This window comes from Garra rufa, chromosome 6, assembly GCF_049309525.1.
Source record: "Garra rufa chromosome 6, GarRuf1.0, whole genome shotgun sequence".
Taxonomy (NCBI): Eukaryota; Metazoa; Chordata; class Actinopteri; order Cypriniformes; family Cyprinidae; genus Garra; species Garra rufa.
The window spans coordinates 7,647,867-7,671,375 of record NC_133366.1 but is presented as its reverse complement, the minus strand read 5'-3'; the positions used below and the strand labels follow the sequence as shown (position 1 = coordinate 7,671,375).

Below are 23,509 nucleotides of genomic sequence, written 5' to 3'. Positions count from 1 at the left end.
ACCTCTTCAGGCTCTTCCTGAGCGTCCTTTAGTAATCTCTGACAAATTTATATCGTAATATTTGTCATTTTTGAATAGGCTGTTGTATTCAAAATATTATATGACTTGGCTGAACCTTATTCTTGAAAGCGGTATCAGTAGCTTCTCCCCCCGCGCGTCATTACATTGTGTGATTGTTTCCGGCCCCGCCCCCTCTCCGTTTATCCCCAAGCGCAAACGTTTATTCCCGTGAACCCGTTTCAGCACCCGGGACAGGCATCTCGAGCTCGCGTGGCAACATGGCCACTGAGGTGAGAAACACATCTTTCATTATATTTGTGCCAGGTGTGTTTATATGACCCGTTTTTGTAAGATATCGTCTGAATCGCGGCGTCATTTTGATCATTTAAATCTGGGCTGGAGATCATGGATCAGTACGTGACGTTACATGCAACGCGAATAGCTCTGTCTCTGTCTTCACGCTTTGTTTTTTAAAAACCATAATCAGATATGATTGCTGCTCAGACCACAATGCACTTAATAAAATAAAATAAACATAAAAGAGAGAGTGAAACGCTAGAGCAGCTACAAGTGAACCGTCAACTGGCCATCGCGCAAGGCTAGATAGATAGATATGGACAGATAGTGTCATAATATGGTAATCAGAATGAACTGGTTTTAGTCAAATGTTATTTATTATGACTGGGTTGAACAATGTTACCACCATTTTAAAGGGTGTGATCAGGTCGAGATTTATACCTAATTTATTCTAGCTTAAGTAATGTTGACTTGACATTTGATCATAACGTTTTGTTTCATGTCAGATCGAGTGCTGCTATATCCACATATAAGAGGGAGATACCAGATACTAAGACATGTTTTTCGAAGTCATGTTATTTAAGGTTTGCTGTAAGAGTGAAAAATAAGCCTTTTCACTAGTGATCTCAGAGAAAAATGCTTAAAGCGTTATTAAACCCAGAATGTTAGTTTTTTGGGTTTATAACGTTATTCTAACGTTCCCTTAACGTTAGTTTTTAGTTCCCATAATGTTCTCAGAACATTAATTTTGGTTGCCTGAATGTTTTTTTAAGGTTTGTTTTTAGCTAGCCTGGAAAGTTTTCTTAACGTTTCCAGAACATTTCCATAACCATAATATAACCTTTGCAGATCCTTAGTTTTTGATTTCCAGAACATAGTTTTTAGTTAGTAGAACATTATTCTAACGTTCCCAAAATGTTATTATAACATTCCTAGAGTGTTAGTTTTCAGTTCCCAGAATGATTTTTTTATGATTTGTTTTTGGTTAGCCTGGAAAGTTTTCTTAATGTTCCTAGAGCGTTGGTTTTTTGTTTGTAGAACATTCCCATAATATTAATCTAAAGTTTGGAGATCATTTGTTTTTGTTTTTTAGAACGTTAGTTTTTGGTTCCCAGAACATTATTTTTTATGGTTTGTTTTTTGTTAGCCTGAAAAGTTTTCTTAACGTTCCTAGAACGTTGGTTTTTGGTTTGTAGAACATTCCCATAATGTTAATCTAAAGTTTGGAGATCATTTGTTTTTGGTTTTTAGAACGTTAGTTTTTGGTTCCCAGAACGTTATTTTTTATGGTTTGTTTTTAGTTGGCCTGAAAAGTTTTCTTAACATTTTCAGAACGTTAGTTTTTTTATTTTATTTTTTTTTTGTAAAACATTTCCATAACATTATTCATCAACATTAAACCTTTGCAGATCATTAGTTTTAGGTTTCCAGAACGTTAGTTTTTAGTTTAGTTTTTGTTAGCCTGTAAAGTTTTCTTAACATTCCTAGAACGTTGGTTTTTTGTTTGTAGAACATTCCTATAATGTTAATCTAAAGTTTGCAGATCATTTGTTTTTGGTTTCCAGAACGTTAGTTTTTGGTTTATAGAACATTATTCTAATGTACCCTAACATTATTATAACGTTCCCAAACGTTACTTTTTGGTTCCCAGAAAGTTAGTTTTTTTTTGTATTTAGAACGTTATTCTAACATTATGGTTAGGGTTAACCCATTATAACATCCTCAGAACGTTAGTTTTTGGTTTCTAGAATGTTATTTTTTATGGTTTGTTTTTGGTTATCCAAGTTTTCCTAGCAGAAATAGAACGTTAGTTTTTGGTTTGTATAACATTACTTTAGCATTCCCTTAACGTTATTATAACGTTTCCCTAACCTTTAACCCTAACTCCAACATGACTCCACTGTATGTCAATGATCATCCAGCACACACGCGACCCTGTATAGTAAAAGTGGCATGGAAATGATCTGTCCATTAAAGGTTACTCAGATTTTACATTTCTTCAGCACCAAATAAAAATGACTTTAACACAATGTATGGTTTATAAAATATATTTATTCACATATATAAAAAAGATATAAAAAAAAATAATAAAAATGGCTTGACTTGAATGACTTGAAGTAGGATATCACTACATTCATCACGTTACGCGTTTGAGAATGTCCCGTTTGAAAGGCTCGTGTGTGGAGTCAGATGGATCTGGTGCCGTATTTAAATGAGCGCAAGCAGTGCGCGTGTGACGTAGCCGAGCGCGCAGCTGGACATCAAAGAGGATAAAAGCGACTGTCCGCGGGTCGATAAGCTCTTTTAGCGAAAGCAGATAGAGTGTTTGTGCGTCTCTTTCATCGGAGACCGGATCAGGAATGATTTCAGCACCGCGGACAGCGACGGACCGAACAAAACTCCCGTACTGCCACGAATCTGTAAGCGTTTTTTTTATCATTATTATTATTCCCCTAATTAAAAAGTGATTTAACTAGCGATATTTAATTTCCTGCTGTGATTTCATGTGGTTGTATTCCATTCGGTTGGGATCTGACCGCGATTTCACAAGTTATTCCGAGGTTTATTTTAGAGTCAAATGTGTGTCCGCCGTCCCGCCGAGTAACCTTGAACGCGCGCGTGATGTTGTGGTTCGAGCGCGAGATCTCTTTGTTTAAACAAACGCACTCCTCAGGGCGACGGTCGATAATCGTTGTGTACAGGCTACCCCGGCTGATCAGATTGTGTTTTGATATATTTGGTATCAGCGGTGAGTGTGTGTTAAATGATCGTCTCCTCGCGATCGATCGGTTGTGCTCGCGGGAGTCGGTAACAGTGTCTCTCAGCTTTCTGAGACAGTTACCGAGAGCGGCTTGCATGCATAATTAATAAGGCGTTTAGTAACAACAGCCCAGAGCGTTTAGTCGTGATAAGTCTCGGTTTACTCCTACAAAAGTGGCGGTACCGTAGTACACAGATGGTATTGTACCATGGTGTTTACATAGAGCTGCTAAGTAATTAAAACATTGTACTAGCATGCTACATGTAACAAAACAAAAGTACCTGAGGTGTTACTTCCATGTATTGTTTGAAGCATCATGCAATATGTGTTAATAATTGACTACGATACAAACATCATTTAGCTTTAGATCATCATTTAGCTTTAGATCCTTCTAAGTATATTTTTGAGGAGTTCAACAGGTAAATGTCGTGTTGTGCATTATTTGACACCGGATATGCCTTTTTCTGAGCTGTGCAAGAATTCTTGAGATCTGTGCAAATGTTAAGTGCCAGAGATCGATCGGGTCCACAGCACAAAAGAGCTGTGTGCGTGTGCGTGTGTGTGTGTGTGTTTGAACCAGCGCGTGCTGTCTCAGCCTGTTACTATATCAGAAGAAGCCATGTGCTGGCAGGCCCTGCTGCTAAAACAGAGTCAGATTTTAAATAACAGGTTGTCAGGACTGCCTTGGTACACTGTAACCTGCAGTCGGAATAATCTTTATCTGACCTTCAGATGTCCAAAGATAAATAAGAACATACAGTGATGTCCTTTTACAAGTCAGTGTTTGTGTGTTGGCGCTGTGCAGTAGTTTGTTATGGAATGTGCTTTTTTTATTATCATCTTCCAATGTATGAACATGACTGGTACTGCAAGAGAAAGAGGTGAGAACACAGGGAAGGAGTGGGGGATGGAAGGACCCACGAGTCCTGCTGATGTTAGTGTGTGTGTTGGCAGTGACAGATGGCCAGTCGCTCTGATGTTTGTGTTTGTGTGTATGTGTGCATTCAAGCAATGAAGTGTCCAATAAATTCTAAGGTCATCACTGGATTACTCCATAAGTTAACGACAGCACTGCATTACTATATGAGCTTTCATACCATTAGCTCACAAAATGCAGTGTTGTCAATAGCGTGGAGTAATGCAGTGATGAGCTGATGATGAAAATGTCACTGCTTTACTCTGAGTAGATGACAACAACACCACTGCATTACTTTATGAGAAAATTACAACATCACTGCATTAATCTGAGATAAGTACAACATCGCTGCATTACTCTAAAAGATAATGACCACATCAAAGAACATCACTGCATTACTATATGAGCTTTCATATCATTAGCTCACAAAATGCAGTGTTGTCAATAGCGTGGAGTAATGTCGCCTGCTATTTCAAATGCACAAGCCCTTTAAATTTAAATGAAGTCTGATTAGCTGTCAGTGTTTTACCGTTCATCAGCTGTAAAAAAAAAAAAACGTTCTGAAAGTGATCCCAACGATATCGTTGTCCTGTATTTTTATCGTTATAGTCATTGTGTGAACTCTGCTATTCTCTTTTAGAACGTTATCTTTATAGTTATCGTTATCGTGCTTGGTGTGAACGGGCCTTTACTCGAAGAGATAATGACCACATCACTAAATTAGTTTATAAGTTAAAGACAACATCCCTTAATTACTCAATGAGCTAATGATAATAAAACTGCTACAATACTCTGAGATAATGACAACATCATTAATTGCATTACTCTGACATAATAACCTTACTGCATTACTCTAAGATAATTACATAATCACTGCATTACTCTGAGATACAACATCACTGCATTACTCTATGAGCATTTTCATGCATTGTTTAACATCTAACAGCCCAATTTATGATTAGATCAGAATGCAGCACACTGTAATCCTCTCTCTTGTCCTCTGCTGTAGTTCCATAACCTTCAGGAGTTGAGACACAGTGCATCTCTGGCCAATAAGGTCTTCATACAGAGAGACTACACGGATGGCACCGTCTGCAAGTTCCAGACCAAGTTCCCCTCTGAGCTAGACAGCAGGGTAAGTGTGTGTGTGTGTGTGTGTGTGTGTGTGTGTGTGTGTGTGTGTGTGTAGGGGCAGAACAAAAGAGACATAACACAAGTAAAAGGAGAGGATGACAAAAAGGCTCTTCTCTCAGAGAAACTCTGCTCTTCAGCAAAAGCACTGCTGAGTGCGCAAACTCCACACATACACACATAATGAGCTGCTAATAGAGCTGATAATAGAGCCGTTTAAAGGTGTGAGATCATGTTACAGACGCCCAGTAAAGACTCGCTGAGGAAATGACAGGGAAAGGGAGTTTAACATGTAGAGCTTTCAGTGTAGTTCACACAATCTGTTTAATTATTTTGATGCAGTCACATGATGTCTAGCATGTCTTTACAATGTCAGTCAGTTTTTAAATCAAATCCATTCGATTCTGTCACATAATGTCCTTAAGTGAACTCCCTGGTGTTCTCTGATTGGCTGATTCGTCTTGTCCTTACATCTGATTGGTCAGATTGAGAGGACCCTGTTTGAGGACACAGTGAAGACGCTGAATAATTACTATGCAGAGGCGGAGAAGATCGGAGGCCAGTCTTACCTCGAGGGATGTCTGGCCTGCCTCACAGTTTACCTCATATTCCTTTGCATCGAGACACGCTATGAGAAGGTACGTTATGAGCTGCACCCTGAAATGCTATATAAAAATAAAACATACTATGAGTCACTTTATGTGTTGGTTTTTGCAAACTATAGCAAATAAAAATGCTGCTGATGGTTAAAAGTGCACCTTGTGTTTGTGCAGGTGCTGAAGAAGATCTCACGGTACATTCAGGAGCAGAATGAGAAGGTCTACGCTCCTCGAGGTCTCCTTATCACAGACCCTATAGAGAGAGGCATGAGGGTCGTATCCTTATAGACTCTGGAAACAATATAAAAAAATATTTCTCAGCTTTTATTTACATTTGAACAAAAAGTGGCATGTCCAAAATTATTCATACCCTTTGCAAACTGTCACAGTCTATTGGAAAATCCAAAGTTCTATACAATTGCAAATAGTCCAAGCTGTTCTAAAGCACTCTAATTACACTGATTCATTGGGAACAGTTGTTTTAATCAACTTAACAGGTGAAAAACAGAAGCTCCCTGCTGTTGTAGACAGTCATGGCTAAGACAAACAGCCGGGTTTCAGCCGGTGGACCAGGGAACCTAATCACAGTAAACGGCACCATGAAAAAGTTCTCAACAACAACATCAGACAGTCTCAGAGAAACTTGGGCACCAGTGGACATTTCAGCACGACAACAACCCAAAACACAAAGCAAAACTGGTGAAGAAATGGTTAGCAGACAAAAACATTAACGTTTTGCTGTGGCCCAGCCAGAGTCCTGACTTAAATCCAATTGAAAATCTGTGGAGGGAGCTAAAGATCAGAGTGATGGCAACCTGAAAGAGTTAGAGCTCATCACTAAAGATTTTTCCACAATGATGCCTCGTGTACATCATCTTATCTTCTAGGAGACATCTGTGTCATTTCTAATCAAGAAAAACTTGCTGGTTGAATAAGGGGCTGCGTCGCTTCCAATATGCGCGCGCAAGCCGCGCGTCTCCATTTGAAATAACGAACTTGCGCATGCAAAAGACGCTTCATGTGAACGGCCCCTAAAAGTAACTTCAAGTCAGAATTTGCCAGGGGTATTAATAATTTCAGGCTTGACTGACTAATGACATAACCAAAAACACAACCAAATTATTACAAACTTAACTAAATAAAATGAATATTTATAAATAAAATGACTTAGAAATATGAACAAAAACTGTAATAGTTTATCAATAACACTATGTCACACAATAACACATGAATAATCATATTCATGGCAAGTAGTCTAGTAAGAGCATGTATGTGTAAATTGATTTATTTTACTAGTACAGTAGTGGATCAAAAACCTTCATCAAAATTGTCCTAAAACCAAAACAATATACATTCTTGTCTTATAGGACAACTTTGATAAACCTTTTTTGATCCACTTTTAATGTTGACTACTATACTGCCCTCCACAGGCAAACCGCAGTAACTACACATTTGGTCAAAATTGAGTTAAGGCTTAAAATGGACTTTGTGACAACTGTTTTGTCTTGTGGCAAAGTCTCCTGGTTAAATAGTTTCAACATATTTGACTAGCTGCTGGTGTAAAAACTTTAAAGGCATTTTTCTCAGTTTCAGTGTTGGCGTAATTACTGCACTTTGCCTTTGGAGGGCAGTATAGTTTGTGTGTGTGTAAGGTTGTGTTATGTGATGTTACTCCCTTAACCTGTACGTTTGTGTTAGATTGAGATCAGTGTGTATGAGGATCGCGGCTCCAGCGGTTCAAGCTCAGGAAGCAGCACAACCAGCAGCAGCGGGCGATGATTCACACACACTCACACACTCGCCCACGTGTGACGCCTTCATACTGACGCCCGCTGAACAGACACGACAGCGACCGCTCAGCATCGCCAAACACAAACACACCTGACATGAACTGCCTCCACGAGACACATCAGCTGTTGGATCAGCAGCAGCGCGTCATTACCTCAGCCATCATTACCGCCACCCTCCGGCACCTTCACTAACCTGCAGCCGCTGCACATCCTCCAGTCACTCGCTGTAGCATTCTGGGTAAAGTGCACATGAGCTTCTGTCACTGTAATATGCAATCTCACTCACAAACGCCTGTGATGTAGCTGCCGACCGGCATACGACAGTCTTCCATCGTCATGATTTTTCATCCTTTTTTGTTTGTTTGAGAATTTAACGAGCACTTTCGATGCAATTGTTGAAAAGAAATCAGATTATTGACTTATAGACTAAAACTGATATTTTATACAAGCCCCAGAAACTGCCATCTTATTCCACGGGTACTATTTATGACTTGTTTTATTTCATAGTGTGCTAATCGTTCATGCTTTGTACTCATAACGCGTCGTCAGAGCAGAAACGAGCCCTGATGACGTGACTGCCAAGAGCCAGAGCTTCCTCATATGGTCCTTCATCATGAGCTTCCATTTCTTACGGAGAACCTTTGGCCCCTAGTTATGCAAAGATCAAGAGAAAAAGAAGCTGAGAGTGCTTTCTCTGTTGTGTAGCAAAATAAATCAACAATGATGGTCAAACAAAAGAGTTCTGATTTTCTTTATTTAATCACATTTTATTTAAGTGTATTTTTCTGCACAGGGTTTTATTAAGGCATTTCGAACTTGGCTAAAAAGGAATGCTATTATGTAAAACAGGACGTTAGGTTCTTAAGATACATGTATAAAGGTGCATTTAAAAAAAATTGAATATTGTGAAAAAGTATTTTATTGTAACTTATTAAAAAATTACTTTCATGTATTATAGATTACATGTAAAGTAAAACAATTCAAATGTTTTTTTTTTGTTTTTTTTTGCTTGTTTGCTTACAGCTCATGAAAGTCAAAACTCCAGTATCTCAAATATTAGAATATTTAAATTTGAGTTTCATTAAATGACCATCCCTACAGTATAAATTCTGTCTATCTCTTGTTCTTTGAAACCACAAAAATGGGGAAGTCTGCTGACTTGGCAATGGTCCAGAAAACAATCATTGACGCCCTCCACAAAGAGGGCAAGTCACAGAAGGTCATTACTGAAAGAGGCGGCTGTTCACAGAGTGCTGTATCAAAGCATATTAAATGCAAAGTCGACTGGAAGGAAGAAATTAGGTAGGAAAAGTAAAAGGAACGAATTTTTTTTTTACTTTACAAGTAATGAATCTAGAATATATTCATTTTTTGAAATAAGTTAGAATAAAAAAAAATTAACTTTTTCACGATATTCAATTTTTTTTTAGATGCACCATGTACATACCTCTTTGTCGCCATCTCTGTTTGAAACCTGTGGAATTATCTTTTATAGGAGGGTTGTGCATCGGCATGGCTCTTCAGCGTGGATGAATCTAATGTTTTGAGATGTATATGTGGGCTTTAAAGTGTGTCAAAAATAGGAAGTTTCACTGGAAAATGTCATCTGAACAAGTAAGTAATGTCTGTTAGTTTAAGTCTGACCAATTGATTTTTTTAACAATAAATCGTGCCACCAATGGTGACTATAGGATTAGTTCACTTCAAGAAAAAAACTTTACAGATAATGTACTCACCCCATTCTCGTCCAAGATGTTAATGTCTTTCTTTCTTTAGTCGTAAAGAAATTATGATTTTTGAGGAAAACTTTTCAGGAATTCTCCATATAGTGGACTTCTATGGTGCCCATGAATTTGAACTTCCAAAAATCAGTTTCAAAGAGCTCTAAAGGATCCTAGCCGAGGAATAATCTTATCTAGCGAAACGATCTGTTATTTTCTAAGAAAAACTCCTGTCTCATTTTCACCAACTTCAAAATCATCCTACATCACTGCAGAAGTACTGACTTAGTGTTGACAAAGTGAACATGCAAAGAAGGTCAAACGCCCTTAACAAAAAAACACATCACAGAGCTTCACAAGACAAGCATTTGTGGTTACAAACGTGTATAAAATGTACATTTTTTTAGAAAATAACCGATTGTTTGGCTAGACAAGACCCTTCTTCCTCAGCTGGGATCGTTCAGAGCCCTTTGAAGCTGTATTTAAACTGCATTTTGGAAGTTCAAACTCAGGGGCACCATAGAAGTCCATTATATGGAAAGAAATCCTGAAAAAAAAATCCTTATGACTGAAGAAAGAAAGACAAGAACATCTTGGATGACAAGGGGGTGAGTGCATTATCTGTAATTTTTTTGTTCTGAAAGTGAACTACTCCTTTAAATGTTTTCCTCAAAAAACGTCTGAAGAAAGAAAGACATGGACATCTTGGATGACAAGAGGGGTGAGTAAATTACCAGTAAATTTTTGTTTTAGAAGTGTACTAAACCTTTAAATCTAACCATCGTAAAGTTAACTCAGATCACGTCAAACAGTGCACATTATTATTAATAATTAAAATGATTAGGCTACAAATGTAGTATCCACTTGCAGCATACACACACACAACTATAGCCTAGACTCCTTTATATAAACAAGACGTGACGTAATGACGCAAAGACGAACGATTGCAAACAGAACCTAAGATGTTCTTTTATAAAATTTGGTTGAAAATTTACGCTAAAAGAAATATTTCTATATTTTTCTAGTATAGTGACCAATGCTGCTGAACTTGTTAATTTTTTTTTTGTTTTGCATTGTAAATTTTTTATTCATAAATCCAAATTTCTTAATATGTTACCTAGATTTGATGTCTTTCTCGCAGAGATTTTGCTTATTGTTCATTCTCTTAAACTTATTGATGATATCAAGAATAACAAGTTTCTTAAGGCATATGATGATCCTTTTCTTATTGATTGAGGTGCTGTTTTTTATTTATTTACTTTCTTTGTCTTTCCTTCTTTTATGTTATTGTATTTCTATGCAGTGCTGTTTATTGTTGTTTTCCTTTTTGTCTTGCAAAAAAATAAAATAAAATAAACATTATTGCTAGTTTGGCTAAGGTAAGGAGATAGTTTTGAACACTGATTAGTTATGTGCTTGCTCATTACTTTTTATTCATTTTTAACCCAAAAAGTTAAAGAGTGCCTCTTAATAGATTGTTTTCACGACGCGTCATCAATCATCCAGATTGGCTGCACTGAAATGCCCCCCACAACAACGAAATTCGCATATTTTGCTAAATATTGCTGTTTACAAGTATGTGTCTTTACCACCTATTAACTTTAGTTTGTCAAAATGAGGTGCCCTTTCCGGCTTAATAAGTCCTCTATATGGTTTAGCAGCTTCCACACATTTTTTCGTAGCATAAATTAGCAGAACAACTTATTTAGTAGTACATTAATCATGTAATCCATGCTGTTGTTTACATCTGAGTATCGCCAAAATGGCCACACATCCGGGTAACTGACCAATCCATGATGTAATTGCAAACCCTCCATATTGTAAAGTGTCAACATGTAAGGTTTGGGGAAAAAGACAGTAATCATGACACCATGAGTTTGTGACCATTCATGCAGTAACACTTCACAGCACTGCTGTGTTTCCAGTCAGTAGGTGTCTTGAGGTCCAAAAGTACTATTGAAGATCTTGATAATTTCCCTCCCGTATGTGCATCATCTGATCACAGGTCCGTCTTCATCTTGACAGAGAGAATCTGACAGATCCAGTGAGTCGGACCAGAACAGAAAACCTACAGAGACTCAACGACACGGAGACAGGCCTCCAGAGACACTCAGAACCGAGACCAGGAGAAGCTGAGGAAGATGAAAACTAGGACAGACTGAGGAGGAAGAGGTGCTGCTGTCATACCGGGAGGCCACAGCTGGAGAAACAAAGAGAGAGAGGATGAGGATGGATGACTGATGATACGGGTAAGTTGTGAAGAAAAAACAGATATGATTCTAATGTGTAAAAGAAAGAAGAAATGGGCGTGCATAGACTTATAATAGATTTCAGGTAGTGTGTTTGCACGTTAGTGTGTTTACGCATTACGATTTTGAACAGGTAAATTCTTCCTGTTTATCCAACTTTTCATGGAAACATGGAAGTCCAGTCTGCCTCATGACGGAAAGATGCTTTACATTTCTGGTCTCTGGCATTTCTAATCTAGTACATCTTAAGATTTAGTTATATTGAAAAAGCTTCAGTTTAATTAAGTCAATCTTTTTTTACCCATGTCTAACAAGCAGCTCAGAGGCACCTAGTATTTTTAGCCTAGCTAGAAACTGCACTGAAAATAAACTCTACTGTAAATGCACTGGAAAAAATTATTGTAATTTTAACGGTAAAAGGCACTAAAAATGCGAGAGTAAAAACATATTATTTGGTTAACGGTAAGTTCATTCACTATGTACAGTGAAAAAACTGTAATGGACATTTTATGTAAGTTTACAGTAAAATACAGTTTTTAGAAGTGAAAAGGACATATAATTTACTGTGAAAAAAATGCAAATTGACATTCCCAGAATTTCATGTTTTACATTTCACATTTTATGTTTTTCCGTTGAAATAACTGTTTCTTCTTATTTATTTATTTGATCAGTTATGTTCATTAGGGTTTTATGTTACACTAAATGTAATTTAAGGTAAAACCCTAAAAACTAAAATGTTGCTACAGCATTTTTATTCTGGCAACCACAGCTGCCAGTTTTTTTACAGTAAATTTGACAGATTTTTGTTTCAGTGTACAGTTGTAAATAAAGCAAAGATTTCCGGAGTATATGTTTTAAAAAATGACAATTTCAGTACTTTTGTTTTAAAATTGAGTTCCAGTTATTTTTTAATTATTTATTTTCTACTTCTAAATGTATTTTGTTGATTCCATTGTTACTTGCCTCTACATTTTCACATATTTCAGTAATCATCATAAACTAGACATCTTTTAAAAGCTCAAACACTCAAAATTTGTCTGAAAATCATTTTCAAAGTGGACTTTGCTTTAACTTTTAGCAAGCTTCTCCCCCTAGTGGGCCGTATCATGTTTAAAATTTTACTACATTTTCAGCACTATTTTATAATTTGTAACTATTTTACTAAATAAAATCTTAAAACTCACAAGAACCAACATTTTTGTGATGTCAACTTCAAATTTTGAACACAACTTTGATTTTAAAATCTAAATTATTTTGTATTATACATTTACAGCAATCCTATTTATTTTCTAATGCTTTCAATTCCGCAATCTAAGTGTCTTTCATAGGTCTGAATTTGAGCATTCTTCATTTACAACCATTTAAATTCAGATTTAAGTGCATTTTCACATCAGTGCTTAAAGATGAGACTGACCGTAAAATCCTACACCACTTTTTTACAGTGTAAGTTGCATAAGTGATCATAAACATATAATTGAGCTCACCAATAGACCAAAACTAAACCAATGGACCAGAACTGCATCTATCCTGCTACATTCATTCAGTGTGTTTTGGCTTCCTAAACTTAGATGCGAACATCATGTCCTGCACTCACCCACACACGCTCGGCCATCTCTGCTGGGCTTGTAGCCCTCAACACATCTCTTCTTAGAGCTGCACTTATAGTGTCCGTATGTGTTAGTGCACACCGGACGAGTGTGAGGACACACAGCCGGCAGACGCCTGCACTCGTTTATATCTGAACAGGATGAAGGGAATGAAGACAGAATCACACTCCCACTCACCATTGCTTTATTAGTATTGCACACGATTCCAATTTTAGGTTAACAAGTTCTAAAAAACAAGAAAACAAGTGTATTTGATGTAAACCGTTTCAGATGTAGACTATCATTTTCCCCTTAAAAAGCGATGAGTAACAGTACAAGGTTTTAATAGCACAACATTAAAGTAAAAGGCTGAAGATTTGGCATCTGTTGAGTTTGTTGAATAAAATGTGGTTCAGTGTCAGACATCTGACAGCACAGCTCTCATTTAATGAGATGATGACACACTCAATGTCCAGCTGAAAATACTCAGGATCTTGCTGTTTGAAGGACAAGAGGGAGAAAACAAATATGTCATTGTGTGACAATTATTCAGATGAGTTAAATAAGTGTGTTCTCTAAAAAGACATTAGATCAACATTTGCATTATATTACAAATCTTTTCTTTCTGCAAATTTGAAAATTATTAATCAATTTGAGCTATAAAACTAATATGCAAAGCAGGGTCCAAAATTAAGTTTTTGTCATTGGGAAAATGCACTGAGCATAAATGTTTCTTAGTCATGGATTGTATTTTGCACTTTTCTATTTTAAAAAAAACACAGCAGCGGCTATTTACACTAAGTGCAAATAGTGATAAATTCCATTTACACTGTTAAAATAGCAGGACTTTCTAATATTTATAATACTTATTGCAAATAGGTGCAATTATCTGCACCTCGGCACTGTAGTACTTTAAAACAGCTTGCAGTAATTATGTACGAGTGTAAATTATAGTTTTAATTAAATGTATTAAATGGTACTGCCTTATTGGGATAATAAGCCCTTCCTACACATACCCTACACGATAGTTTATATATTTACTTTTCAATTACATTCTTCATTTTTATTGAAAATAAATGCCCTTCTGATTTGAGATGAGATTTGAAAAGGGAGAAAAAAAGTTCGCCAGAAGGGAGATTTGAACCCGGATTGGTCGCGTTGAAAAGACTGAAACACGTGTTTTATTCTCTGCGCCACTGAAGCTGACAATTAATAGACATCTTTTGTAGTGTTGACTATCCCAGTCACACAGTGGTGGGTGAAGTTGTGGTAATAAGTAAATAGCCTCTGCCAACAAGACATGCTATTTGCATTTTTTGACATTTTAAAACCATGTTTAAATCCTAATGTATTCGTTGTTTTGCAGAAATGCATGTTTTTACTTCAATTTGAAACAACAGTTAACTGAGCATGTAATTCGCAGATTATTTGAAGTTGATAGTGTGCGTCTTACCAACGCAGCGGCCGTTGGAGTTGACTGTGAATCCATCTCCACACTGCAAAGTATCGATACAAAGACATACTTCAGTATTCACAATATTTTATTGAAGCAACGACCATCAGATAGTAATACGTTTGTCCTTCGTTATCAAATATCTGTTCCTAATCTCCATACCTGGCTGTGTAAGGTGTGCATTGACTCCTCCTCCTCATTTGCATGCATCCATACCTGTGCGTCAGACGTGAGCGCTGTCTCCTCCCCCTCATTAGGATATGCGACCTCAATGACTGTATTCATATCAGCGGACTCGAGCGGCCGAACGCTGGAGCGCCCATCCGGCCAAAAGACTTCAATGCTGGTGGCCTCATCAGTTCCTAAGAGCCAATGAAAATAGACTCTTAATCTCGTATGCTGATGAGTCTCTTCTCCTCAGCAAGACTGCATTTATTTGATTAAAAATGCAGTAAAAACTGTTATATTGTGAAATATTATTAAAATTTGAAATAAGTGTTTTTTATTTGAATATAGTTTAAAATGTAATTTATTCCTGTAATCAATTTTCAGCATCATTTTTCCAGTCGTCAGTGTCACACAATCCTTTAGAAATCATTCTGATATGCTGATATGCTGCTCAAAGAGCATTTGTGCAGTCAAAGTAACATCATGAATGTCTGTACTGTTATTTTCGATCAATTTAATGCATTCTTGCTGAATAAGAAGTATTCATTTCTTTCAAATAAAATCTTGTTAAATCTTTTCACCTAACCCAAAGTGAGCCACGGGCTCCATCTCGCACAGATAGCCTGATCCTCCATCAATGATGCGAGTGTGTGCGCCACTGTGCTTTGTGTACATCACCACTTTTGCTCCACGAGCGAATGCCCCGAATCGTGTGCGCGGCACCACACGCAGCCACTTATTAGAGGAGCCCTGCAAAAATGAGAAGAAAACATGCTGAGATGCTCATTGAGAATGATTATTTACTCTGAATTGAATATGTAAATGTACGCAGTATATTAACAAGGAAGTCCAAAGTCTAAAGTCAGATTTTTACATTGCAAATAAATTTTCTGACATACCTGGTTGACCTTAAACACAGAGATGGGCTGTGAGGCGCTCTCACCGTGAGCCACCAACAGATCCAGCAAACCGTCACCGTCAAAGTCTGTTACTGTGGCGCCTGTTACCCAACCAAAACAGCCCGTTGTAATGCTCTCAGTTGTTAAAGAAAGAAATCAGGTTGTTTATTTACACAGGAAGTGGGTCTGGTCATGTGATCTCACCTGTGCCCCTCCCCTGAGGTTCAGAGGCATCTCCCACATCCAGCTCTGAGATGTCAGGATCAGAATTCTGCGTCCTGGACACCCTAAACAACCACAACCCAGTGGAATTACTGTATGTGTAATAATATTTATTTATTAATAGCTTTTTCTAGATTAAATTTTATGTCTTTCTCCATTTTTATTAGTTTAAGTATTTATGAGTCAAAAACGCTAAAATGTCCACATAAAAAAATATATATATATATACAAAAATGATTTTATGTCTGTAGAAGCACATTAATGCCAGTAAAGTGTCTACTTTTAGAATTCAAATAAGTTTTTGGTGAATAAAATGTCAAAGTTTGGTTGAAATAATGTTACACTGTCATTGAGTGTAACAGAATTTTTTTGTAAAAATTCAAATAACATGCTTATTCTGATTAGTACATATTAAAATATATAAAAGAATAAGGGAGCATATTACATTTTGTGTTTTAAATGAGTAAAAATTTAATTTCAGCTTACTGTAAATATACCTTACAAGTCTTGACATTTTAGTGTCTGTCTTCTGTAAATGAGGGGAAATGTATGATATTTGTTTTTGCTCAGAAAAAAAAATGCAATTAAATTAAACCGAAAACTTTTTAATTTTTGTTTTGGATAATCAACAAAAAAAAAAATGTAAAGCAGTATTAGACTTATTGTTTTTTATGCTTAAACCCTTTTTTGTCTTTGATCCTTATATTTAAATCTTTTATATTCAGTTTTAGTAACTAATTTCTAATTTTAGTAATTTAGTAACTTATTTCTTTTTGTAAGTTACATTTATCTAATATTTATATAACATGTCATATATAATATAGTAATAAATGTCACAGTTTACTTTATTTTGCTATCCTCACATACATAAATTAACTATAGTGTCCTGCACCCACTAGTAGTTTAACTATAGTGTGCTGCAACCACTATCTAAATTTAAACGTATTAACAATAACAATGCTACTATATATATATATATATATATATATATATATATATATATATATATATATATAATCAGTGAACATCAAATAATGTTGATGTACCTGAAGATTCTGTTGGGGGCATTTCCTTGGTAAGCGATGTTATTAAAGAAGACTTCAAGCTGAAGATCGTTGTTAAAGTCAGCAGCGATGACGGTACGGATGGGTGACGGAGTGGCGAAGGCCTGTGTGGCAACGTTCTAGAACAGCACAACAGACTGATTCATTATTACAGATCACAAATGTATGTAGACCCCTATTTTTAAAATATATTGTACAAAATGTACGAAAAACGGGCCCTAAAAACGTTACATAATTTATATACTGAATAAATATTTTGTAACATATTTTAGCAAATGTATACTTTTGTGCCAGTTTTGTGTATTTTGAAATATGTTTGAAACCATTAATATTAAATTATTATACATACAATTGAGGTCAAAAGTTTACATACACCTTGCAGAATCTGCTAAATGTTAATTATTTTTAAAAAATATGAGGGAACATACAAAATGCATGTTATTTTTTTATTTGGTACTGACCTGAATAAGTTATAATAAGACTGTATGATTTTGAGATCCATCTTTTCACACTGAGGACAACTGAGGGACTCATATGCAACTATTACAAGAAGTTTCAAACACTCACTGATGCTCCAGAAAGAAAAAACATGCATTAAGAGCCGGAGGTGAAAACTTTTGAACAGAATGGAGTTTTTTTTTATTTTGCCTAAATATCATATTTTTTTTATTTTAGTAATGTTCTTCAGAGGAATACAGAAGATACTTCAAAAGACAAAATAAGTTAAATTTACCCTGATCTGATCCCCCTGATTCTTAATGCATGTTGTTTGAACCTTCTGTAATAGTTGCATATGAGTCCCTCAGTTGTCCTCAGTGTGAAAAGATGGATCTCAAAATCATAGTCATTGCTGGAAAGGGTTCAAATACAACAAAGAATTTGTGGGACCTGAAGGAATTTTCTGAAGAACAGCGGGCAGTTTAACTGTTCAGGACAAACAAGGGACTCATGAACAACTATCACTAAACAGAAAGACACGGTTGTGAATCATTCAGGTAACAACACAAATTTAAGAATCAAGCGTATCTAAACTTTTGACCACAACTATAAGATTTTTTTTGTAGATTGTCTTACTGCACTAACGACTTTTTTATATATTCTACCTGTAAAACCAAACTAAAATACTCATTAATAAAAGTCTGTTTTCCTCAGACTCCAACCTTGAATCTCTGCTGGCCGTCCTGCAGGTACAGGCGGTGAGGGCCGTTCCAGTTGCCGTAAACAATGTCTGTCTTCCCATCACCGTTGAAGTCGGCCAGCGCCACACCTCTCCCGTGCTGATATCTGTCTTCAACTCCTGTCATCAAACCATAAAACATAAGACTGAGGAAGAATTACAAATCAATTCTATAAACACAAACTCGGGTTTCTGACCTGCTACGCCGGCCACATCTGTGAAGGTTCCATCACCGTTGTTCTTGAACAGGAAGTTGGGTCCATTTTCATTGTCGCAAAAAATGTCAGAGCTTGTGGCACTGAGAATTGGACCGACAACTACACCACGACCGCCTTATAAAATAACATTAACACTTTAATAACATTAATATTCCAACAAGTTTTAAAACGTTACGCAAATGTTAAAAGATTTGGGTTTTTAGAAAGCAAGGATGCATTTAATTGATCAAAAGTGACAGTAAAGACAAATAATATGAAATACTTATGAAAGTATTAAAGGGGTCATCGGATGCAAAACTAACTTACATGTTGTTTGAACATTAATGTGTGTTTGCAATTTGTGTACACAACCACCCAAGAATGTCTCAGATTGAGCGATTGAGGTGTTCTGTTGTTGGATGTAATAATGAACACAGCATTAGTCATTTACTCCCGACATCTGAGCCGCTGAAGACGCAGAGGATAACGTTACTTTCGTTTTTAAAAAGGAAAGCACCGATCCCGATCTACATATGCGTCTATGTTCGTGTGAATCATCCGTGATGCAGCTTCACCCACAGCAGAACTGAGTAGAAGGGTTTTTTATGCATCTTTGCAAATGGCCCTTCTTAATAATGTGCTTGCTAAACACGGCTAAAGTAAACATTACAGCTCCTAATCCCAGGCAGAGAGGGGCGGGGCAAGCAGAGCTCATTTGCATTTAAAGGGACCATGCAATAAAATGAGTTGATTTTTTGCAGAGCTGATTTTGACAAGGTAAAAGTTTTTTTTTACACTACTATTGAGAATTTTTAACCAAAGTATATTATAGACTTTTCATTAAGACCCTAAAGAATCATGAACTTGTGGAAAATGGGCATCCGATGACCCCTTGAAGAACTGTTCAGAAAAATCTGAAATGTCTTGAGCATCAAATAACCAATTAAAATGATTTCTGAAGGATCATGCTATACTGAAGACTAGAGTAATGATGCTGAAAATTCAGCTTTGCATCACAGGAATAAATCACATTTTAAGATATAATTATTAGAAAACAGTTACTTTAAATTCTAATAATATTTTAGAATTTTTACCGTACTTTTGAACAAATAAATACAGCCTTGGCAAGTTTCAAAAACCTTAGCAAATCTTACCAGCATCAAACTTTTGAACGTTTTACATCTATAAACATGACTTTTGGTCTATCTGACCTGTGTACTTATTAACATTGACTTGTGCCGCTACATCAGACAGAGCAATAACGCCTTTCTCGACATCACTGGCTGCTTCATCCATCTCTATGAGAGCATGAGGCCCCACGTTACCGCTGGCGTAGTTTGCCACATAAATCGAGTATCGACCTGTTCCCTGCAGCAGAACAAATTCATTCAAACATGAAACAAATAATATTTACTCAATAACTATTAAAACTGAATAATTTAATTACCTTTCTGTCAACACAAGCTACGGAGCGTCCTGCCATGTGATTGGCCACTCCTCTGCGCACGTTAATGTCATCGCTGAGCAGATCCTCAAAGCGTCCGTTACGGAACTTGAACAGTTTGTCAGCGTAAGTCGCCCGACCTTCAGAGAGATAGTTTGGTTTAAGGCTGGTATACAATACATGACTTTTAAAATCGGAACAGATTTTTCAAACAATAGGCATCATACATTTACCGACTTTGTAAACAGTGACAGAGGAAAACTGGCCATCATACACTACAAGACTGAGGATAATACACTAGCAGACATTGAAGTCATTCCGATTACAACAAACTCATGCGCCTTGTTGCTAGGAGACGCATAACAAATGAAAACAAAATGCGTTCTAAAATCGTCTGAAAATATCAAGCGTGTGATATTCTCCGACTGGATGGAATCAAAGTCTGAAGCTAAAAAATCGGAGTCTGTGACCATCATACACTACGCGATTTTCTATGGAATCTGTCAACACAAACCTGCAGACTCGCTCTGTCTTTCAGCAACTAGCCTCAGCTTCTCCAGACTGTAAATCGGTGGAAAATTCGGGGCAAAAATCGTGTAGTGTATTCCAGGCTTTAGTAAGCGTTCACTTAGTTTTGTAGGTCTGTTTATCACGGGTTCTTCTGCGAAGCTTACCTGAGAAGGCGTTGTTGGTGTTGAGGAAGTAGATCTCCTCTCTGCCGTCTCCGTCCACATCGCAGGCCGACAGTCCGATGGCGTTCCCCTGCGGGTCTCTCAGCGCGTAGTACGGAGAACTAGAGTCGTCCACCGCAATGTTCACTAGCTTGTTTTGGGTTCGGTCATACTTCAGAACCAGGTTTGGGCCGTTATACCTGACAACAGACAAACAGCAAAGGTTTAATGGGTGACAATTATAGGTTATATTACCTTAAAAGGCGAGACACTGCAGGTGAATAGGGTAAAAAAAACTAATAGTTATGACCTTACGTACCCAGTTGATTGATTACATTGACAATTGCAACCTTTTTTATATAGCAAATTTTCTAAAAAGTTAGGTTTAAATATGCAAATGAGGCATTATTTCATGAAAAATTTGCAAATTTGCATACATTTCTAGTACACAAATCTTAACACTGGATGAAGTCAGTTTCAGTACTCTTCTTTAATTTTTTTGTTACATGTTAGAGTCAAATGTTTTTACGGAGGAGATTTTGGGTATCTCATTTTGTCACTCCATAATTCAGAAAAAACTTGTATATAAAAACAAGCAAATTGTATATCTACAAATCCCTGTGTAAAAACCTTCAGGATAGACAGGAATACAAATGTAAAGTTTGGTGTGTGCAAGTGCTACTGAAGTGGAGATTTATGGCTCAGTCTAGGAGAAAAAAACTCATTTTGAGAAAACAGCCTTTAAAAATATGGATCGTAATTGAAATCTGTTGACACAAATAGATCAAGTGCAATAAAAGAAACACTTAACAGTGTCTTTTGGGTGTTTTCTTTCCACTAGTCTGAAGAAACACTAAAATTCAACCCCAAATCTCGAACTTGACAGGTGTCTCCCCTTAAAGAAAAATATAATACCCTTTTTGTTTCCCTGTTGAATTTTCTTTTCTGTCCACTTTATTTTTCCTGTTTGAGCGGATTTGCCATTTGTACATTTTATGGGTTTGGCTTTCAGTCTCATCTGCATCCAGCTATTTTTAGCTGTACAAAACAGCTTGTTTTGCTGCTTTATATTGCAAATTGGTGTGTCTTACCATATTATTTTAATGTATTATCTTAATTATGAGCACACCGGTTTTACAGTTTACTGCACGTTGTTATTCTTCTCGTTATTTCCCTATAGCGGATAATGAATTGGAAGTCTAGCCCACTTACTTCCGCGTTGAAGAATAAGGTGGATATATATAGTCATTATTTTGTCATTTTTAACAAATTGCTATTTAGCTATCACTACAAGCAATAAACATTACAAATTTTGCCTTTAATTCTTAAATATTCAAACCCTCAACTTATTCAAAGAACAAATATTCAACCTTTATTTTGCTTATTTTATTTTACGCTTAATACTTAATACAAAATAAAATAAAAATACAGAAAAAACAGTAATATTGTGAAATAGTATTGCAATTCAAAATAGTGGTTTACTATTTGAATATACTTTAAAATAGAATTTATTCTTGTGATCAAAGCTACATTTTCAGTATCATTACTCCAGTCTTTAGTGTCACATGATCCCTTAGAAATCATTCTAATGTGCTGATTATTATCAATGTTAAAAACAGTTGTGCTGTTTAATATTTTTAATATTAAAAATAAAATTTTGAAACTGTGATACTTTTTCCAGGATTCTTTGATGAATAAAACCTTAAAAAGAACAGCATTTATTTAAAAATATAAATCTGACAATATACACTACTGTTTGAAAGTTTTGGCACAGTAAATTATTTTCTTTCTTTCTTTTTTTTTTGAAAATGTTTCATTCAGCAAGGATGTGTTAAATTGATAAAAAGTAATAGTAAAGAAGTATATTGTTAGAAAAGATTTCTATTTTGGATAAATGCTGTTTCTTTTAGACCTTTTATTCATCAAAGAATCCTGAAAAAAAGAATCGCATGTTCCAAAAATATTAAGCAGCACAACTGTTTTCAAAATTTACAGTAAATCAGAATATTACCATGATTTCTGAAGGATCATGTGACACTGAAGACTGGAGTAATGATGCTGAAAAGTCAGCTTTGCATCACAGAAGTAAATTATACTTGAAAGTATATTACAATAGAAAACTCTTATTTTAAATTGCAATAATATTTCATAATTATTTTTGATCAGAGGCTTTAAAAAAAAAAAAAAAAAAATTAAAGATCCCAAACTTTTGAACGGCAGTGTATATTATAAATAATATAAAAAATGTTTTATATTATTTATATATAAAATAATAAGTGTAGCTTTCATACAGTCACACTTTTCATATATAATTCATTTAATAATCACTGAGAAAACAGGTTATGCTGGAGTTTATTTACCCAGCAACCACCACCTCCAGATCCCCGTCTCCATCCACGTCCGTCACCGCCATCCCATAATTCCTCTGGGTGGGGTTGTGAAGAGCATCAGGAGGCAGAACCGTATCCGTGGTGACGGTGAACATGGGCTGAGCTTGAGAGAGAGCTGACAGAGCCAAACTGAGAAGACACGCCCACCACATCCTCATCTCCACCTGTCAATCAAACAGCATTTATCAGAAAGCAAAAACACAGCAGTATTCATCCTTAGAATTTACAACCATGCAATTAAATGCAATAGGTGCATGTCAAAAGCACTTGTGACATTGCTTACACAGCATATGGATATGAAAACATAAGATATGAGAGAAAGAAAATGTGGCAAGGGTGCAAAACAATAAATATGTTGTTTTGCATTAAAGAAAACAAACGAAAGAGATTTCAGAGCAGAACTAAGCAAACCAGAGAGACATGACAGGACAGAAATGGTAATGCATTTGTAAATCACCATCACCTCAAATATAGAGAACAGTTATTTTAGCTTTGCAAGTAAATAGTAATGTTGATAATAATAATGCTGATTATAGTGGATACTCACGCTCTCAGAGTTTCCAATACGTGTCTCGACTCTAAAGCTTGGAAAATCATGTGTGATTTCTGTTTATATGGTGTAGATTCGCTCCTTACACAACTTCAATGCACCCGCCTTACACAAGCGCTTGTGTAAGCAACTGTCCAATCACAGTCGAGTATTTTAAATACTTGGGCGGTTCGACCAATCACAGGCCCGCTAGAGAAAAGAGGGCGTCAACAACGCGCAGTTCT

The 23,509-nt window shown here is 36.3% G+C and overlaps 2 protein-coding genes across 4 annotated transcripts; one reads left to right on the top strand and one right to left on the bottom strand.

Annotated features, from left to right (window-relative positions):
* Positions 1-193: 193 nt before the first annotated feature.
* Positions 194-8,227, top strand: golga7ba (golgin A7 family, member Ba). 2 transcript variants are annotated; one of them, XM_073842366.1, is made up of 5 exons: positions 194-290; positions 4,984-5,109; positions 5,591-5,743; positions 5,879-5,980; positions 7,403-8,225. In XM_073842366.1, the coding sequence occupies exons 1-5, from the start codon at positions 279-281 to the stop codon at positions 7,481-7,483; spliced, it is 474 nt and encodes a 157-aa protein (XP_073698467.1). In that variant the 5' UTR covers positions 194-278; the 3' UTR covers positions 7,484-8,225. The 2 variants fall into 2 exon arrangements, with proteins under 2 accessions (XP_073698467.1, XP_073698466.1); XM_073842365.1 differs by lacking the exon at positions 194-290 and adding an exon at positions 2,595-2,717 and having other exon boundaries at positions 7,403-8,227.
* Positions 8,228-8,231: 4 nt separating this feature from the next.
* Positions 8,232-23,401, bottom strand: crtac1a (cartilage acidic protein 1a). 2 transcript variants are annotated; one of them, XM_073842362.1, is made up of 15 exons: positions 23,283-23,401; positions 22,706-22,899; positions 20,349-20,545; positions 19,678-19,814; positions 19,442-19,598; positions 18,231-18,365; positions 18,017-18,153; positions 16,839-16,975; positions 15,775-15,857; positions 15,571-15,671; positions 15,253-15,421; positions 14,720-14,865; positions 14,504-14,546; positions 13,059-13,202; positions 8,232-11,415 (listed from the first exon to the last, which is right to left on the bottom strand). In XM_073842362.1, exons 2-15 carry the CDS (start codon positions 22,891-22,893, stop codon positions 11,294-11,296), a joined length of 1,896 nt encoding a protein of 631 aa, XP_073698463.1. In that variant the 5' UTR covers positions 22,894-22,899; positions 23,283-23,401; the 3' UTR covers positions 8,232-11,293. The 2 variants fall into 2 exon arrangements, with proteins under 2 accessions (XP_073698463.1, XP_073698464.1); XM_073842363.1 differs by lacking the exons at positions 8,232-11,415; positions 13,059-13,202 and adding an exon at positions 13,239-13,547.
* Between the last annotated feature and the right edge of the window lie 108 nt (positions 23,402-23,509).

Excerpts from the sequence above, each read along its gene's own strand:
- golga7ba (XM_073842365.1), top strand. The coding sequence starts at position 2,658 with ATGATTTCAGCACCGCGGACAGCGACGGACCGAACAAAACTCCCGTAC. Across the intron at positions 2,718-4,983 it reads TCCCGTACTGCCACGAATCT|TTCCATAACCTTCAGGAGTT; the intron begins GTAAGCGTTTTT and ends CCTCTGCTGTAG. Across the intron at positions 5,744-5,878 it reads TCGAGACACGCTATGAGAAG|GTGCTGAAGAAGATCTCACG; the intron begins GTACGTTATGAG and ends GTGTTTGTGCAG.
- crtac1a (XM_073842362.1), bottom strand. The coding sequence starts at position 22,893 with ATGAGGATGTGGTGGGCGTGTCTTCTCAGTTTGGCTCTGTCAGCTCTC. Across the intron at positions 18,366-19,441 it reads CAATGTTAATAAGTACACAG|GCGGTCGTGGTGTAGTTGTC; the intron begins GTCAGATAGACC and ends TTATTTTATAAG. Across the intron at positions 15,672-15,774 it reads ACCTCAGGGGAGGGGCACAG|GCGCCACAGTAACAGACTTT; the intron begins GTGAGATCACAT and ends GTTGGGTAACAG.